Below are 20925 nucleotides of genomic sequence, written 5' to 3'. Positions count from 1 at the left end.
TTTTCTTTTAAATAAAATTCTCACTCATTAAATGATCCTCTCTTTTTGTTCTCTATTCTTTTTTCTTTTATGTTTCCTTGAGAAATGGTTTTATTTTTCTGATTTGGGGATCATTAGCAGAGTTTGTTATCTTATTTGTTTTTTAAGCTGAATTAATTAAAGCACCGCATCTAAACAATCTCAGGATTGATACACAGTCAGGAAAGAAGTAACCTTAGAATCTAACAAGTGTGTTTATTGAATTAGAAGATAGCATGTTGAGAAATCCTGATGATTTGCCTGTTTATATAAGTATACTTATATTTTCGTGATCTAAAGTAGACTATAATATATATCATTTGGGGCCATTGATTGCTTTAATTACCTTCCCTTTATAGAAAAGATGGCCAGGTCTAATAATAGCTCCATATACCACACCATACCCATAACACACACACATGTGCACCCATTCATATACTGCTCCAGTCTGGTTCTGTACTGTCCTGATAAGTTCTTATTCAGAATACTTAACATACTCACTGAAGAGTGCTTTGGAAAATCTTGGATGGATATTCATAAAGGAATATTTTTTCAGGGTTTGCTTCGGTAAAAAAAAAAATTAGGATTTAGAATTTCTGTGATAATCTGGGTATATAATCTGAGAGGCCCCTTTATGGTAGGGTTCCTATAGTTCCTTTAAAAACAGGCATAGAGATGAACCTATTTGCATCTCTTCTAAATAACTGCTCATTTTTCTTTCTATTTTTTTTCTTTGAAGACATGACAATGGATGAAGTCCGAGAATTTGAACGAGCCACTCAGGAAGCCACCAACAAGAAAATTGGCGTTTTCCCACCTGCAATTTCTATCTCGAGCATTCCCCTGCTGCCTTCTTCCGTCCGCAGTGCCCCTTCCAGTGCTCCATCCACACCTCTCTCCACAGACGCACCAGAATTCCTGTCAGTTCCCAGAGATCGACCCAGGAAAAAGTCTGCCCCAGAAACTCTCACGCTTCCAGACCCTGAGAAAAAAGCCACCCTGAATTTACCTGGCATGCACTCTTCAGATAAGCCATGTCGGCCCAAATCAGAGTAACTTCATATGAATATTTCATGGGATTTTATATTTTCATTTTGAGGTTATTATTTTTTTTAATCTTCTGATATAGAAAGAGACTGCTTTGTCACTCAAACATGTCTGAGTGTGCACGTAGTTAAGTAATTTCACATATAACCTGATTCCCTAAGTATGCCACACAGCATGATATTAGATGGAAAATGTAAGACTTGCCAAGGGCAGAAGGAATCTTCTGTGGCCACATCTGGAAGCCAGAGAGGAAGCCTTGTTATTGGGCATTTGGTGAGGTTGGTATGGACTTCAAGGGTAAATAAATGAAAACTTTGCACCACTGTGTTCCAAGGTGTGGTAAAATAGTGAAGTCAATTTCCTCCCATCAACCCTGAAATTCTCCAAAATACTCTCAGGCATACCACATCTAACTGTTAAATTTTGAACTGGTCGTCACCAATACTTGAATACCAGGAGTTACTGAGATTCCTATTTTGGTTAGTCTGACTCAGGATTTGGGGCCTAATTAACACTTTAAATTTTTTGAAAATTTTAATTATCAACCTATAGAGGCTCCAAGTGCAATTAATGATAGCTTATTTATACCTTTCACAGAATTTGATAAAGATTCCACTTGTTTCTGTCTTTTAATAACTTTCCCCTTTGTGCCCTTGTGGCCTCGGAAATCTTAAGAATTGCATGGATGAATGTGACCACAACTGACTGATTTTGGAATGGTTTGGTGTAGGAACCAAGAGGCCCAGGTGAGGCAAACATCTTTTTTCTCTACAGGTATCGACAAACATTGACTTGTCAGCTTCCATCATCCATTAAGATTTCAGAATTTGCAATTAATTGAGTAGAATTCATTGACTATTTGCCCATTCAAAGAAGTTCAAGGGTAGAGTGAGCTAACTGGACTTGAACACTGTCAGAATGTCTGGTTCAGGAACCCGAAAAAAGAGAAATGTCTCCCATCCTCCTCCTGGGTTTACTGTTAATGATATCCAGACTTCCCTAGAACGGATTGCCCATCACCAGACCTTAGAAAAGACTGTCATTCTCTTGCTCCTTACTTGAAATCCAGATATTGGGAATGTCGCAGAAGTCAAGTAAATACTGCCAAGTGCAAGGAAAGAATGAGCAGAATTGCAGACTCCTATTTGTAGAGCAAAAAGGAGGAGAGAGAAAAGATGCCCCTCTAGCTTTGTTTACTGCAAGGAGTGGTAATGCAAAATTAGAATCAAGGTTGACGGGAGGCGAGATCATTCACCAAAGTGGCAGAAAGAACTCTCCTTTGATCTAAAGAGAAAAACCTGCCACCTTCGCACCTCACTGCCTTTAAACGCAGAAGGAAGGGCAAGCAGAATCTAGCGTTTCCTTTTGTCCTCCAAGAGAGGAAGAGAACAAGGTAATTGGGCGACTCCAAGGCCCCAGCTAGCCTTCCTGACCGTAACCTTCAACCTCAGGAAAGGGACCTTCCCAAAACACAGATTCCAAAGGAAACACCATAGACCAAGGAGCGTATTCTCCTTCTCTGACACAGCCTCTGCCAGTGGACCCTGCCTGCTTCTCTGTTAGTGCTCAGCACTCGGGCATAGTGTCTTTCAAGTTGATAAACTCTTCCCAAGGTGCAAGCACTGGCGCCGTGAGCCCAGCACCAAGTGTTTTAAGTCATACGTCAGACTGTCAAGATCATTTCTTTATCTATAGGTTGGCATTTAGCTTTAAAAATAAATAAATAAACCCAGAACTCAAAGGAAACCAGTTGCAAGTAGTGTAGCTCAACAGTGCATCGCTTCCCTAAGAATGATCGCTTTGTAGTGAGACATCTTGGCATGGTATGGAAGCATGATTCTTGCTTGTGGGAAAACTTAATCTTTCATCAGACCCCTTGGACTTCTCAATGGCTCCCTCTCCACACAGTACTATTTAAAGAGAATATTTGGCTTTAGAAAGCAAAATTCTACTTTCAGAAGACACTGACATATTTATGTATGTATTTGCTTACCATTTACAAGCTGAAATCAGGATGGGGTGGGATCGTTATTCTTGCATAGAGCAGATTTATTTTGTGCAGGTTGTTACACATCTGGCACCTAGTTTTTCCATTAATACATTGCTGTTTTCCTCTTTTGTGAAGTAGCTTCTGCTATCAAGGTCAACAATTCTGTATGCTTTGGAAAGCTAATTTCTGATTTCCTTCTGTGACTTTTCTTTCTCTTATAGCCAGTACAATACCACAGACATCATCGCAAAGCTGCCGATGATAGCGTGATTCTTATCCAACAAACGTGTGCTTTTATAATATGTTCAGTTTTTCTGTCTACATGTAGTTTGTGTGCTTTAAAAAACAGGGAGGGTGTGCAAATATTCCTTCAGCTGCTTTGTATATTTAATCCAGTCGTCACAAGGCATAAATGACTTCAATATTTTATCTATCTTGATTTTCAAGTGTCATTTCACATTCTTCATACACGACTTTGTTTATTGTGGGATACAAGCCTGTGTATATAGAACATTAATAATTCCTATAAGGATGGAAATTAAATGGCTGCATGGTGGAAACTGAGAAGAAGAAAACAAAAGCAGAAACTTGAATTCATTAAGCATGTTTGGGAAAAAATAGAATCTTTAACTCAGTGCCTCTGTCTGCAATGTGGAACCCTTCAACTTTGTTCACCAAAATTGTATTATACCTGTATATATATAAATATAGTACTATAGTGAATCAGACTCCACCAGGTTTAAGTCTCTGGTAGCCAAATTAAAATAAATAATCCGTAGAATAACACATATGTTCACACCATCTTCATCTCTGATGTTAGTGGAGACCATCAAAATGACTGTAAATTTCATTACTTTGGGTGGATTTCAAATACCCTGTGCTTTTCGTTGGCTGTAGTACAGCGTTGTTGCTTTGGCTGTGCTTTCCTGAGATGAGAGAGTCTCAGTGTTTTTACTGCATAAACTTTGTCAGAAATTGGCTCTGAAGACCATTTTCCTTCTTTTGGGCTGTAGTAAGACAAAGCAAGGAAAAGCATGACAACAAAGAAGGCTGTGACATTTTTCAGTTGCCACCGTTATAACAGAAACAATGTGAGTTCATTGATGAACTAATTTATAAACCCTTCTGCCATGGTGTTGTATCTGTGTGCGGGGAAATGGTTTTAACTTATTTGGAGGTATTTATTAGCCATGTTTTGGGTTGTGAAAATAAGTCTCTAAGTAGCACAGTTGTGGGTATATAATATATTGTATATAACTTACAAAACACAAGACCCCCAACAGTAATTATGTGGTTTTCTTTCAAGACACTGAAAAAAACAGTGACCTAAGAGAATAGATTCTGACACTTCTCAAGAAGTCATTTTTCTGAGAAAATTTCAAGGCTAATATATTTATGTGTATTTTTAAATTCCACTTTCCTTAGATCTCTTCATGGCTCGGAGACAGCAAGGTCACTGGCTGGCTTAGACCAATAGGAATGTTACTTTTCAGAAGGGCCAGAGTATATTTACTGTCTCTACAGTGTTTACTCAGGTAACCCAACAGAGAGGAATTATCTAAATCGCTTTAGTCCTTTTCTGATCATCTAACTCAGTGGGCTAGGTGACCAGCTGCCCTCTGAGCCACAGTTCTTGAAATTTAAAAAAAAAATCTGTCCAGTGACTGCAATTGATCATAAACAGACTATTTAAAACTATTCATTCTTGCTGAAACTGAAGTGTCACACAAGAGCACGGTGTTGGCATGCGGAGGCAAAACCTAGCAGGTTCTGTGTTCTACCGACAAAACAATCTGTTTGCATTTGAAATGTAAGTGTTTAAGCTTTTTAGGAGTTAGTGCAATAAGAGAATGTGAATATGCTGAGAACTTGTCCCATGCTGTTATTCATTGTAATTTTGTTGTTAAGTTAACAAATGCTTTAGGATAAGCCTCTCGATGTTTTTGCTTTACATTGAAAGCATGTCTGTTGAATTGCAAGTCTCTCTTCAGTTTCTCTGTGTCACCAAGAAGAGGTTCTTTGAGTTGATGTGATACCTATGCCACCTATATGTAGCTTCAGCTGTAATTTTTCGTGTTTACATTTCAGGTTGGGATCTTGGTTAGTTAAATTAGTCGATATACCACTGCCACTGCTGGAGGACCAAGTTTTGGAATGCACAGTGTTACAGACTGCAAGCAAAGCAAACAAAAGTTGCTCCTCACACATGCCAGCCTTCTGTGTCATTTTATGGCTGTTTTGTGTTTTTTCCCCAGTTATTTATTATTGTTAATAACTTACTTTTTCTTACATTCTGTTGTAAATAAAGTACAAAGCAATCTTCTTTCCAAGTGTAGCTTCCTCTCTCTCTTTCTCAGCCATTCTCAAGGTAATGTTAGCAATTGTGAACTTGTGAATTGATGGGAAAGAAGCCATCAAGGAAGAAGGAACAAGCCAATGGCCGGTACTCAGACCCAGTTCTAGAGGACTTATGTGCAAGGAAGCCTGGCCTGCTAATAGGGATATGGTGCCTTTAGGGCCAGGGCCCTTGGTAGGAAATGCCTGGGTGCCAGCTCTAACTATCCAGCCAAAAAATACCCAAGGAATCTATAACCCAGTGGGATACACGCATAGACTCGTCCATCCATCTAACAGGTACTTGGTTCCCCCTCGTCGAATGTGAGGCTCCAGTCTGAGTGGTAACCCAGAAAAATCACCCAAAGGAACCTGTAGGAACACCACCCCAGTGGGACACCACATTCTGTTGCAGAGCAGGCCAGTCTAAAGTAAGCTGAAATCATTCTGAAGTGGTTTCTCCATCTCAAGTAGTTCCTGTTGTTCACAAAAGGGTCGTCTAGGGATGGGTAGAGTGAGGACAGAAGTACTTTACTGCCTCTTGTTCAATAATCTCAGAGCGTAAGCAGCCACACACCTCTCACTCCATGCTCTCCTCTTCAGTCCTGAAACTAATGTTAACATCCGCATCTTGCGCATTAATCTCTGATTGCATCAGGCCACAGCTTCATATAACAGTGCACCATAACGAGGCTGTCTACACTGAAAATTTCCCCAAATCATGAAACACTCATCCAATTAGCTAACACATGCTTGCTTTTGTAGCTCCAACTGCACCATTAGTACTCCCACCCTGCCTTTAATTCTCTCTTCAAAACACACAGACTTCCCACACGTAACTGCTGCTGACTTTTGGCTAGCACACTTGGGTACAGCCAGGCTGGCTGTTTATTCCTGGGGCCGAACTATATAGGTTGTTAAATATTTGGACGCCTAATGTTAAATATATAGATGTTTATAACACCTCCAGTGTCACAGGATTGCTTTTAATTACGGTTACCTCCTTTGAGCATTACTGTTAGACTTCTGAACACCCACATTCTTTTCTAAAATTTCCCATTTCCTTCGGTACATTCCACTTGGGGTGTTTTGCCTCCAACCTCCCAGCTGCACCTTAGCCTCTCAAGTTCAGGATTAATCACATGTCATTTCTCCAAGCCCTGTTCTGAAATATCTCCAAATGAAAATATTGCTCTCAAACCTGAAGCTTTGATGGCTTTAGAACAACAATCAACCTGTGTGTACATGTACATTCGAGTGTGTGTGTGTGTGAGTGTGTGTTCAGCTCTGTGTAGTTGATCCAGGCTGTTTTCAAGTTTGTTATATTGACTTTCTCTGCTTAATTATTAGCCCCCTAAATATTCCATGCTCTCATAAATTCTCCCTTTTCTATAGCATGCAACCTAGTAGGATATCCCATTCAAGTCCAAACATTTGACTACTTCTCCTGCTCCTGGGAAAATTGGAAACAGCCTGGTACTTTGCCTTGCTGCTCTTGCCTGAACCCCAGCATTGAGGACTGGAACTATTATGTAGCCAAAGAAACTAGATGTGGCCTCTGGTCCTACTGAATCCAGCCATTCACTGTAGCAACATTACTAAACACCTGGAATTTAGGGGATAATTATGTTTACCTAGAAGTACCAACTATCTGCACTAAAGGCAGACACAAAAGGCTGGGGATGGTCATTTCCCCTCCTTTAACTAACAGAAGGGAGATTTGGCCACTCTGTCACTCGAGGGTGTTTGAGGGCAGCCAAATCTGGACCTTTGTGATTTTCTAAAAATTTTATTCCAAAATAACTTTCCTGCTCCCAAGGGATTCTACGTGCAAGATGCTGGCAGTTTACTGCTCATTAACAACCCTTGAGAATCATTTTATGATCTTAAGGACACAAGTGATTACATTCAGAGCATTCCAAAGATAACGCTTGCTACTCTCTGTATGCAGTCTGCTCTTAAAGTCAGTCATCAGTGCTAATGTGTGTTGTGCCTCTTCTCAGAACACAACTTGAAAATTTAGAAATATTTCTACAGGTTTGAATTTTCCCACTCTCATCTTAGAGCTATTCTATTTCTTTGCATTTTGTTAAAATCTACTATACAGACCCAAGGATGTGAATTTTGTTATCATCTGCATTAAGTACTTTACAATTTACTCTTTCTTCTGTGAAAGATAACTCATAGATGCATACCTTACTACAAAATGCTTTAAGGATTTTGAATTGTTTTATAAATACCTTTACATTTGGTACATGGCATTTTTATCATTTTTCAGAGCTATGTAATATTCCATTGGGTTGGAAATCCTTAATTTACTTAGACATTCCTTTATTATTTGGCATTTAGGTTATTTTCTGGATTTTGTTATTATATAGAGTGTTGTTAGGAACATCTTTATAACATAGTGTATGTCTTCTTTTTAATTATTTTTCTTGGATAAATTCCCAGAAATTGAATTACTGGGTCAAAGGATATGAATATTTTTATGACTTTGGGTATTTACTGCCAACATCTCCTCCAAAGAAAATTGTGCCAATTTACAATTCCACTGACAATGTATGAGTGAGAACATGTGTCTTTTTAAACAAGTGTCTGCAGTTTTAAAAGTTCACTATTCTCAACTTGTTAAGCTATGGCTAGCATTCAGTTCCCATAGAAGTCCTTTGTTGGTTTAATGTGTTAATACCCTCTTTTGGGGTGTTCACATGATGAAAGGCAAGCCCAGACAAAGTTCTCTGATTTATTTAAATGTTCAGTGCCTTCTCCAGCTTACTACGCTGCAGAAACACTGACTGGCTAATACAGAAGAAAAGCATAAGAACTGCATTTAAATAAATAAACATCAATTCTAAGTCATTTTGTTTTCACACTTTCAGTGATACAAACATTGAATGCATCTTTACTCTAGGGTTTCCTGAAAACCACCATATAAGTGCCAGCAGTTTTTTGTTGTTGTTGTTTTTAACGAAGAGAGAATTAAAGTAAAAACTCGAGCTCGCTGTTATTTTAGAATCAATGATGTCCTGATTCTAACAGAACTTTGGTAAGGACAGAGCAGAGTCCTTCCTAAGTCTTTCATTTAACATCTTGAAAGGAACATGATGACAGATTTCCTGCATGCTCCAAAAAAGGAAGGTGACAGTCTGTGCGTCATCCTCTCTTGAGCCATGTGACAGCCATTCCTGAGAAACAGAGAACTCTCCTCAAGGGGAATGGTCATTTCTCACACATAACAAGGACAATGTATAAAATTTACCCTCAAGTTAGTTTGGAATCTGACTGCAATCTTTACTTTTTGTTGTCGATGTTGTGTGTTTGAGTTAACTTTTTATTTTGAAATAATTATGGATTCACAGGAAGTTACAAAGAAATGTACAGGGATGTTCTCTACACCCTTCACCCAGCCTCCCCCAATAATAGCAACTTGTATGATATCATAAAATATCCCAACCAAGAAATTGACACTGGTACAATCCATAAAGCTTATTCATATTTCACTAGTTTTATATGCGCGCGCGCGCGTGTGTGTGTGTGTGTGTGTAGCACTGTGCAATTTTGTCACTTGTGTAGCTTCATGTAACTAACACCACATTCAAGATACAGAACTGTTGAGCCAGCCCCACGGCCTAGTGGTTAACTTCGCCGTGCTCCGCTTCGGCGGCCTGGGTTTGTGGGTTTTGATTCCTGGCGCAGACCTATACCACTTGTCAGCCATGCTGTGGCAGTGACCTACATGCAAAATAGAGGAAGATTGTCACAGATGTTAGCTCAGGGTGACTCTTCCTCAGAAGAAAAATAAGATACAGAACAGAACTGTTCCATCACTACAGCTCTCTCATACTTCCCCTTTATAGCCCTGCCCCTTGGCCCCACCCCCCAAAACCTTTACTTTTGTTTGTTTGTTTGTTTTGTGAGGAAGATAAGCCCTGAACTAACATCTGATGCCAATCCTCCTCTCTTTTTTGCTGAGGAAGATTGGCCCTGGGCTAACATCTGTGCCCATCTTCCTCTACTTTATATGGGACCCTGCTACAGCATGGCTTGACAAGCGATGCATTGGTGTGTGCCCAGGATCCGAACCTGCAAACCAGACCATTGAAGCAGAGTGCATACACTTAACTGCTATGCCACTGGGCTGGCCTCCCAAAACCTTTACTTTTAAAAACAAAGAAAATATTTCACTGAGACAAATAGCCATATCAATTTTTCTTTCTGCTATAACATAACTCATCACAGCTCTTAAACATTTTTTTCACTATTTTTTTATTGCAGTAAAATATACGTAACATAAAATTTACCATTTTAACTATTTTTGTGTGTGTGTGAGGAAGATTAGCACTGAGCTAACATCTGTTGCCAATCCTCCTCTTTTTGCTGAGGAAGATTGGCCCTGGGCTAACATTTGTACCCATCTTCCTCTATTTTCCATGTGGGACGCCTGCCACAGCATGGCTTGATAAGCGATGCGTAGGTCCATGCCTGGGATCTGAACCTGCGAACCCTGGGCGTGCAAACTTAACCACTATGCCACTGGGTTGACCCCGTTTTAACTTTTTTTTTTTCTTCTTGGGAAAAATCTATTTTTTTTAATTGATGTTTTAATAGTTTATAACATTGTGAAATTTTGGTTGTACATTTTTGTTTGTCAATCACCATATACATGTCTCCCTTCACCCCTTGTGCCCACCCCCTACCCCCATTGCCCCTGGTAACCACAATACAGATTTCTCTGTCCATGTGTTGGTTTATATTCCACATATGAGTGAGATCATACAGTGTTTGTCTTTCTCTTTCTGGCTTATTTTACTTAACATAACACTCTCCAGGCCCATCCATGTTTTTGCGAATTCGATGATTTTGTCTCTTTTTATGTCTGAGTAGTATTCCATTGTATATATATACCACATCTTCTTGATCCAGTCATCAGTTGAGGGACACTTGGGTTGCTTCCATGTCTTGGCTATAGTGAATAATGCTGCAGTGAACATAGGGGTGCATAAGCCTCTTTGGATTGTTGATTTCAGGTTCATTGGATAGATTCCCAGTAGTGGAATAGCTGGATCATAGGGTATTTCTATTTTTAATTCTTAAAAGAATCTCCATACCACCCGTTTTAACTATTTTTAAGTGTGCAGTTCAGTGGTGTTAGGTATATTCACAATGTTGTACAACCATCACCACTATCCATTTCCAGAACTTTGTCATCATCCCAAACAGAAACTCCATATCCATTAAACAATAACTCCCTACCCTTCCCTCCCTCCAGCCCAATAGCTTCTATGCTTTCTGTCTCTATGAATTTGCCTATTCTAGACATTTCATATAAATGGAATCATACAATATTTGTCCTTTTGTGTCTGGCTGATATCGTTTGGCATAATGTTTTCAAGGTTCATTCATGTTTTAGCATTGTCAGACATTTTAAAGGCTTGTTTTATGGGGGGGAAAATCTGATACGCTGATAAACATAGATACTCTCATGTGTGTTGTGATGTTGGGCAAACCACTTCATCTTTCTGAGGCTTCATTTCTTCAAGTGTAACTACAGCACCAGTAATAACAGGTGCCTACATCTCAATGGCAAGTATGTAAAAATAATATTGCCAGTTGGTGGTGGAAACTGTCGCTGAAGAATCATGAGAAAAAGAGAGAGAAGGAACAGGCAAATTGAAACAGAAGCTCCTTGAGAAAGAGCAGGTGGCTCATGGAAAGGGCAGAGAGGACTGCCCTTCCCTAGAGCTCCATTGTTACATGAAGCTCCTTTTATTTTGAGTCTCTTCCTTTTAACCGCAGGAGGTAACTAAAAGCAGTTGGAAACTATGTTAAAATTCCTTTCTAGAAACAAGTTTGCCAAAGGAAACAAATATAAGAAATGTAACATTTTGGTGTCTTTCTAGGATTCCAGCAAATCTTAATAACATCCCAAGTGGAAAGAATGATGCTTTAAGAATAAGGTGAAGTACATTTCTGCTTGAAAAGAACTGTACAGAGAAAGTCAGACCTGCAAAACCTGCTTCATTTTCATGCGTGCAGGTTGTAAAACAATTATGTTTTACTCCTGTAAACAGAATTAAATGAGGGCGCTTGCATTGTTAAAAAAAAATGGCTAATTCAGATTATCTAGTGGGTCAATAGTGTGTTGTTTTCAGATTCTTTTGAGCAACGTGACCTGTTATGGTCAGATATAAAAATCTCAAAAACTTTTCTTTTTTGTGATATTCGAGGTCTAATTTACATGCAAATGAAAAAGCTTTTTAGCGTAATAAGACACCTTCCCCAACCTCATGAATGGCTTTTGATTGTTTGGGTTTTTGTTTTTTCCAGTTTTATTGAGAAATAATTGACATACATCTGATGAATGGCTTTTGAGACAGATCTGATTAGCACACAGAAGTTTAACTGGAAAGGCCAACATTTTGTTAGTTGGGTTTACTAAGCAATACCACTGCCTCAGCTGAGCCTCTTCAGTGATTCCTTTCAGATAAAATTAAATCAAATGTGCGCAAAGAAGCGTATATGTCTTAAACACGAGCCTCTTCAAATCTGGATCCAAATATGAATCAATTGTTTTATGTGTTTTTGGTGAGTTCCTCCCCTTCCTCTCTCCATTGCATCTTCCTTGATTCTTCAAATGAAAAACAAGGAGAGGTGGATTAAAAAGTAGAATATCTCCAAGTCTCCTGAGGGGAAATTCTGAGAGTCTTTCTTCCCAGAGGGAGCACTGAAACCTTATAGGGGACCCCTGAGATTTCATATGGTATTATTCTCTTCTCTCCCATTCTGAGGCATTTGCTATTTTACTTTCCTCTGAAAGGTGGTCTCCAGGTCAAACATCTGACTTTTAATGACTTGTACACACAATGGGTCCTTAACCCTGGTCCCAGCTGCCAGAATGCCTGCCACTGGATCCCCATCACCTACCCTCAAACTCATCTCCCCATACTCAAGCCCACGGTGGAAGCCATCGCCCCTTGTCTACGTTCCAGCAGATAAAGATGTCTTTCTGACACCCCATGCTGGAACTCTAAAAATGTTTTCCTGTTAAACCACGGTCACTGGGGTTTCCAATGCTAACATAAAACTGATATTGATGGCCCTTCAGTTGCACTGAGTAGGTTTACCAGCCCAAGAGAGAACCTGGTTTCCCTGAACAGCGTGAGGAAATATGGTCTGAGTTCAAAACAACCAACTCTCAAACTAGCTTTGGGAACACAGCTCTTCCAGAATTTGGGGATTCCTTGTGTGTGTGTGTGTGTGTGTGTGTGTGTGTGTGTGTGTGTATTTTTAAGAACATTTATAGATACTAATTAGACGTAGTTCAGAGAAGAAGTCATCAATTTTTTTTGAGATAATGAATTTAATTTTACTGAAATTAAATCTAATTTCATTCCACAAAAAATAATTTTTTATATGAAAACACTATGTAAACTGCAAAGTTCTAGACATAAGTTGCCATTCTCTTTATTTCCAAATATTAAAAAAATCTAGGTATTGGGGGCGGCCCAGTGATGTAGTGGTTAAGTTTGTGCCTTCTGCTTTGGAGGCCCAGGGTTCATAGGTTTGAATCCCAAGTGCAGACCTATGCACCGCTCATCAAGCCATGTATGGCGGCATCCCACATACAAACTAGAGGAAGATGGGCACAGATGTTAGCTCAGGGCTAATCTTCCTCAGCAAAAAAGGAGGAGGATTGGCAACAGATGTTAGCTCAGAGCCAATCTTCATCACCAAAAAAAAAAAAAAATCTAGGTATAGCTGACATTTGCCATGAAGACAGCCAAAAAAATATTTAGTAGACAAATAGAGATGGTTGTGTCAATGGCACCAACTATCTTGCTTCTTTCCTACTCGCTTCATTACTAAGACTTAAGGAATTTATAAGTCTATATTTATCCAAAAAAAAGGTAGTCAGCTAGAAGTTTAGGTTAAGAATGGAAACTATTTGCAGGCTGGTCGAGAAGGAGGGGCTCAATTGCATTGGTTGTCTTTAATCCTCACACACCCTCATACTTACTCATACTAAGCTTACAAACCAAAAACCTGGGGACATGGGCATGGAGGGGAACAATTCCCACGTAACTGAACAGGGGCCGAGCCCGACCCCCCTGACCTTTCCCTGAGGCAGCAACTCCATGAAGAATCTCATGAGTACCTACCCCATGCCGCCCCATTAGCCAGACCTAATAGAGTATAGGGGTAGAAAGTATTTAAGCAGCCTCAAACCTCTTCCTCAACCACATCCCCAACATTTTGGGCCAAAATAGTAAGTCACCCTCTTCCTAGGCTGACCGGGGTGTTTTATCTTCAGCCTGCCTCCCCTTCCTGCCCTCCCTGTGAACTGGCTCACAGGGCCAGTCTCCGCTTTAGTCCTCACTCTTCATTCTGGTCCTGATATAACTTATTCTATAATCTAATACCGTCTTTCATCCTTTTTCTTTTTTCTTTCCTTTTTTCCTTTCTTCTTTCCTTCCTTTTTTCCTTTCATAGTGCCTATTAAATACCAGATACTAGGAGAGGCACAGGGGATGCAAAAGTGAGCAAAAATAAATCTGGTCTTTCACTTCATAGTTTAGTGGAAAAGATATATAACACTTATATAGTCACACAATAAATGTGTAATTGCAACTTGATACAAGGTCAATGAAGGAAAGTTATGCTAGGAGAGCATATAACATAAGGAAAAGAGGGCTATTCAATGGAGACTGACATCTGAAAGGTGAGTGGCAGTTAGCTGATTCAGGAGAAGCTAAAGGAAAGGAAATAGCGTATGCAAAGGCCCTGAGGTGGGAGAGGGCATAGCCTATTCCAGGTTCTGAAGAAAAACAATATAGCCTGAGTCACAGAACAAGGGATATCTGATGAGAGATGAGCCAGGAAAGAGTGGTAGGAGTCAGATCTTGCAAAGCCTTTGTGGGAAGGCTTGCCAGATTTAGCAAATAAAAATACAAGATGCCAGGTTGAATTTAATTTCAGATAAGCAATGAATAATTGCATGGGATATATTTATACTAAAAAATTATGTATTATCTGAAATTCAAATTGAACCAAGAATCTTGTGTTTTATTTGGCAGTCCTACCTGTGGGTCAGGTAAGGATTTCAGCTTGTTCATCCTTAGAACAAGGTATTAAAGTGTTTTAAGCAGGAAGTGGCATAATCTGATTGGAATTTTGAATAGATCATACTGGCTACAGATTGGAAGCAGGCAAGCAGAGGAGCAGGGAGACAGGAAGTGATTAGAAAGGGGCTTGGACCCAAAGGGTGGCAGTGGGAAGGAGGGAGGAGGACAGGTTGAGCTATATTTAGAAGATAAAATCAACAGCACTTGGAACCCACGCTGGTCCCACTGCTTTAGAAACCTTCCACGGTCCAATGGTGCCCAAATCTATGTCTCCAACCGGAGCCTCTGCCAGGAACTCCAGGCTCATGTGGGCTCCCACTTCTTTGGCATCTCAAACTTAACACAGCCAAAATAGAACTCTGGGTCTAGCTTCTCCAAACCACTCCCTGCAAATCTCTCCTCTGCCCAGACTTCCCCATGTCAGTAGAGAACACCCCAATCCACCTGGTCACTCAAGGTACACGGGCAGGAGTTGTCCTTGACTCCTCTCTCCCTCTCACTGCCACACTCAATCCATCCGCCATCCTGTCGACTCTACCCCGCAAATCCCATCCTGAGTTGGCCCACTTTTTTCTACCTCCACTATTACCACCTACCACAAGCCACTATCTATTGTATCCAGATGAGTGCTAGGATTTCAAAATTGGTCTTTCTGTTTCTACTTTTATTTGCCTGTGAGCCATTCTCCACCTGGGAGCAAGGATGATCTTTTCAAAACAGAAATCGGAATTTAGCTTGAAACCTTTCAATGACTTATTGCACTTAGAATATGCCAACTCCTCATCCTAGCTTACAGAGAGCCCTACACGATCAAGATCCTTGCCTTTCTCAGCCTCATCATCTTCCATTCTCCCCCTCACCTGACCCCTACTTGTCCATCAAATCTCAGGGGAAAGGTCACATCTTCAGGAAGACTTTTCTTGAGCAAACTGTCTTCCCCACACTGAATTGAGAGCTCACTGGGAATAGAGAGCTCGTCTGTCTCATTCACTACAGAATCCACAGCTCCTCGGCACTCATCAATATTTATGAAATGAATGAATGCATTGGTACAGTTTGGATCTGGAGACAAGAGAGAGGAAGCGTCAGTGGTTTCTGGCCAGATCTGAAGCCCTGTCCCGCTCTTGCTTCACCTTAATCCTCAGCCCAGTGAGTGGAAACTACTTCCAAAGGCTAGACCTCTCTCAGGTCGTTTATTCATTCACCTGCCAGAACTCACTTTTCCAGAGCTCCAGTCACTGCTTAGGACTCCTCTGACTTCAGCTTGGACCCCTGGTGATGACAAGTTGCCCAAACTCTTCCTGAAGATTGTTGGGTTCTGTGGGCACATACTCTGCCCACCCATCTAAAACTCCTCAGCCCAGGTCTTTTCTCTCACTTCCCTATCCCGTCACAATTAAACCACAAGTGCTTGCTTCACCTCTAGTTTCAAATGCACCCCTTGGGTTTTGGGAAGGCGCTAGCATTAGATTGAAATGTATGCCCCAAATTATGACAGAAGAGCTTAGACTCTTCCTTTGTCTCTATGTGCTGTGTGAAACATCCTCAGAGGCGTCTGCCTGCGTCCCAGTAATGTTGTTCAGTTCATTGCTGTGGTCTCAACATTTACCTCAAAGGTATTTTGACATTCTAAGCTGGAAAACACATCTTGGAGCACCTCAGACCTTTGTTTAAGAACCACCACAACTTCCATATAATCCGAAAGTTGGTGGAATATATATATCTACTATCCATCCTCTTTTCAGAATGGTCCCTTTAGAAATGTTCCTTTGGCAAAGCACTTACTCTGTCCCACTCATGCAATGCGGATGCCACCAACCGTCAATGCTCCATGAAAAATCCACAATGGGTAACGTTCTCCCTTTTGAATATGGGCAGGCATCCCTTCTACCCGTCATATAATTAGACTTGCTCATTATATGTATATTTATCTCCTGCTTCTATTCTAGGAATTGAACGTGAGAGGCGGTATCTTCCTCTGGTCTTCACAGCTAGCCAGCCAAGCAGCAGAAACATGACAAACAATCCAGACAGAACACGCACAGCTCACAGTCACGTGTACAGGGTCGCAGCTGCCTTTGAAGACCAGCCCTTAATGGTCTCTGACCAGAGATGGGTAGCCTGGCCATGTTCTTGCTCGCTGACCTTGACTGAGCATCTTGGAATTGGAACACTTTGACCCGTTCTTATCTTAGGCTAGGTTGCAGAAGACTCCTAGTTCCCTCATTACAGCTGGTGTCCTTCCAAAAAGGATTGCAATCTCCTTTAATAGTTTACCCAACTTAGACTCAAATTTACAGACCAACGTGCAAGAGTAGTTCCAGCTTTATCAACCAGTAAGTCTTACTTTATCCTAATGGATCAAGTCCACATCCCGTTTATTACAATGCCTTGCCGTATAAGTGTGATTTATTCAACAAACACGTATTAGACTCTTTATGTGGATCAGACACAAGTGCTGGTGCCATGGATACAAAGATGTAACGTGATTCCTTCAATCAAACAGCACATTTTTACTGAGTGCCTACTCAGCACATTTTACTGAGTGCTAGGAAACGGGGATGCATAGGTGAATATGATGGACAGGGACCCCCCACCCTCAAGAAGCTTATGTTATAGGGGGGGAACCTAGGTGAGTGAGCAAACAAATAAATAAAATAATTACAAACTGTGAGCAAAGGAAACACATAAGTTGCTGAGTTAAGAGAATGATGGACTAGATTCGTTTTAGACAAGGTAGACAGGAAGTCCACTCTAATGTTGGTGTCCTCATCATCTCTCATTTGGATAACCATAATAACCTTCCTTTTTTTGTGTGTGTGGAGGAAGATCAGCCCTGAGCTAACATCTGATGCCAATCCTCCTCTTTTTTTTTTTGCTGAGGAAGATTGGCCCTGAGCTAACATCCATGCCCATCTTCCTCCACTTTATATGGGACCCCGCCACAGCATGGCCTGACAAGCAGTTGCGCCCAGGGTCCTAGCCTGCGAACCACACCCCACCCCCACCCCCACCCCCACCCCACCCCCGCCACTGAAGCAGAGAGCACACACTTAACTGCTTGTGCCCCCAGGCAGTCCCTACAATAGCCTTTTTTTTTCCCCCAAAGCCCCATTAGATAGTTGTATGTCATAGCTGCATTTCCTTCTAGTTGCTGTATGTGGGACACAGCCTCAGCATGGCCGGAGAAGCGGTGCGTCGGTGCACACCCGGGATCCGAACCCAGGCCGCCAGCAGCAGAGCGCGTGCACTTAACCGCTAAGCCACGGGGCCGGCCCTACAATAGCCTTTTAATGAAGCTCCCTGCTTGTGCCACAGGGCATTTGCACTTACTGCTAAGAATGCCCTTGTCTCAGCTAACTACATGATTGGCTCCCTCTTCTCCTTCATGTCATTTCTCAAAAGCCACCCTCTCATGAAGGCCTTCAATGGTCATCCTAACTAAAATTTCACATACACACAGCCCCCTCCCCCCCACCCCAAGCTTTATTTTTTTCTCCTTGCCACTCATATAATGTAAGTTATGAAGCATAACACATGTGTAATAAAACACATCTTCCTGAACCCGCTACCCAACCTAAGACATAGAATTTCATCAATACTTAATCTATAGATGGCTATGTATTTCATAAAATCTCAAAACTTTCATAAATCTATTCCTAATTATGCAAAAGTAAAAAAGAATGAGGAAGCTCTTTATGTAGTGGCAGGGAATGATCTACAAGACATTAAGTGAAAAAAGCAAAGAGCAGACAGCACTGGAGATACTCTGCTGTCATTTGTGTAAAAGGGGGAGGAGAAAACACAACACACACACACACAAACACATGACTTGTATATGTAGAAAATCTATCCGAATTGTTACTCAAGTATTGTTACCATTGACCATCTCTGGGAAGGGGAACTGTGTGGCTGGAGCTAGGGATGGCAGAGTTTTTACGTTGTATACCTTTTTTATATTGGAATTTTGTGAATGTGTAACCTACTGTATTCACTTACTAGGGCTGCCATAAGAAAGTACCAGAGACTGGGTGGCTTAAACGACAGAAATTTACAGAAGTCTGAGATCAAGGTGTCAGCAGGGTTGGTTTCTTCTGGCTTCTCTCCTTGGCTTATAGATGGCTGTCTTCTCCCTGTGTCTCCACATGACATCCTCTCTGCGTGTCTGTGTCCTGACCTCCTCTTCTTATAATAAAGCCAGTCGTGTTGGATGAGGGCCCACCTTAATGACCTCATTTTACCTTTTTTTTTTTTTTGAGGAAGATTGGCCCTGAACTAACATCTGTTGCCAATCTTCTCCCTTTTTTCCTTTTTTCTCCCCAAAGCCCCAGTAGACAGTTGTATGTCATAGTTGTACATCCTTCTAGTTGCTCTATGTGGGATGCCACCTCCGCATGGCTTGATGAGCGGTGAGTAGGTCCGCCCTAGGGATCCAAACCAGCGAACCCTGGACTGCTGAAGCCGAGCTTGTCAACTTAACCACTATGCTATCGGGCTGGCTCATTTTACCTTAATTACCTCTTTTAAAGCTCTATCTCCAAATAGTCACATTCTAAGGTGCTAGGGGTTAGGATTTCAACATATGAATTTGGGGAGAGTGTGTGGGGGTATTCAATTCAGCTCATACCACCTAACAAAAAAAACAAAAGAAAGGAAATTTTAAAATCAATCTTCAGTCCCATCAATCTGTTCTAGGGCTAAAAATGAGTCAGAAGTTGTTTCACTTAGCATCTGCAAGAAGTTCAGTTGCATTATTAGCGCAGCTGTGCTTTTCCTGGTCCTAAGGTCTCCTGGGCGTTAGGAGGGTGGGGCTCAGCCTTCACTTCTGAGGTGGGAGCCCACCCACTTTTTCCTTCCACTTTGGCTCCCTCAGGGGCTTAAAGCTAACCCAGCCCCCAGAACTCAGGAAAGGTTGCTCCATCCCTCTTTTCTGAACCTGGGAGCTCTGACCTCTCCCTTCCTGGGCAGGTAACCTTGACCCTTATAGGTACGGCAGTTCTGAAAGCCCTGGGAGTCCTGAGACCCTTTCAGAGAGTCCATGACAACAAACTATTTAGATGTTGTTTTCCTTTTCGGGTGCACCATGGAGCTGTCCAGAAGCTACACGACATGTGATACTATAATGGATTGAATGCAGAAGCAGATGTGAGAATCCAGTTATCTGTTATTAAGCCAGACATTAAAAGAGATTTGCCAAAATGTAAAACAATGCCACTCGTCTCACTAAATTATTTTTTAAATTTTTTTTCCCAAAAAAGTTATTAATGTTAACATGTAATGAGTATAATTATTTAAAAATGAATAAATACATACAATTCCTCGGTTTTAATTTCTAATACAGTAAATATCAATAGATATAACCCATATAAACAAAAGCTCTTTGCGGTCCTCAATACTTTTTAAGAGCGTAAAGGAATCCTGAAACCACAAACTTTGAGATCCCTTGTTTTACTGTCTTCAAGCTGAAGAGGAGGGGAAGTGCAGATTCAATATCATGAGTAAGCTTTCACTGTTTATTCATTAGTCCCACAAATATTTATGGGACAGGCATTATGCAAGATACCAGTGATAAATCCAGAGTTCTCTCAAAGGATAAACATATGGGGGAGACATATAAGTAACTAGGCCATCCCAATATTAGATGTTACAATAACACTGGTTCCCTGAATCAGACATTTAATCCAGTCTCAGAAAGTCAGGGAGGGGGGCCGGCCCAGTGGCATAGTGGTTAAGTTCACTTGCTCTGCTTCTGGCTGCCCAGGGTTCACAGGTTCGGATCCCAGGCGCGGACATACACACCGTTCATCAAGCCATGCTGTGGCAGGACTCCCACAAAAAGTAGAGGAAGATGGGCATGGATGTTAGCCCAGGGCCAATCTTCCTCAGCAAAAAAAAAAAAAAAAAAGTCAAGGAAGACTTCCTGGAAGAGGAGAAGTCTAGGCTGGCATCTGAAATCTGGGCAATATGTACCCAACAAGGTTCAGTAGAGGGGCTGATTAACTGTGCTAGGAGGAAAGGAAGGTTTCACAGAAGCCAAGATATCTTGGCTGAATCTCACAGTATTTCTTTTCCAACTATCAAATGGGCCACAAATTCAAATGTTTTGGCTGCTTTGAAAAATAAAAGGCCTGGTAGCCTTATTAACAATTTATAGGGGCTGGCCCCATAGCAGAGTGGTTACGTTCGCACGCTCCACTTCAGTGGCCTGAGGTTCACGGGTTTGGATCCCAGGCACGGATTTATGCACCACTTATCAAGCTATGCTGTGGCAGGCGTCCCACATATAAAATAGAGGAAGATGGGCACAGATGTTAGCCCAGGGCCAATCTTCCTCACCAAAAAGAGGAGGATTGCCAGCAGATGTTAGCTCGGGGCTAATCTTCCTCACACACAAAAAAATTCCTTCTCAATAGC

General features: G+C 41.2%; 1 protein-coding gene across 1 annotated transcript in view; it reads left to right on the top strand.

Annotated features, from left to right (window-relative positions):
* The window catches only part of PITPNC1 (phosphatidylinositol transfer protein cytoplasmic 1), a 237507-nt gene extending 236123 nt beyond the window's left edge, over nt 1-1384 (top strand). Inside the window, exon 9 of the mRNA XM_058561399.1 lies at nt 758-1384. Coding sequence (XP_058417382.1) covers nt 758-1074 — 317 coding nt within the window. The 3' untranslated portion in view covers nt 1075-1384. The remainder of the gene's footprint in view (nt 1-757) is intronic.
* Nucleotides 1385-20925: the final 19541 nt, after the last annotated feature.

This window comes from Diceros bicornis, chromosome 18 (genome assembly GCF_020826845.1).
Source record: "Diceros bicornis minor isolate mBicDic1 chromosome 18, mDicBic1.mat.cur, whole genome shotgun sequence".
Lineage (NCBI taxonomy): Eukaryota > Metazoa > Chordata > Mammalia > Perissodactyla > Rhinocerotidae > Diceros > Diceros bicornis.
The sequence above is the reverse complement of the archived record's forward strand: the minus strand, read 5'-3'. Positions and strand labels throughout refer to the sequence as shown.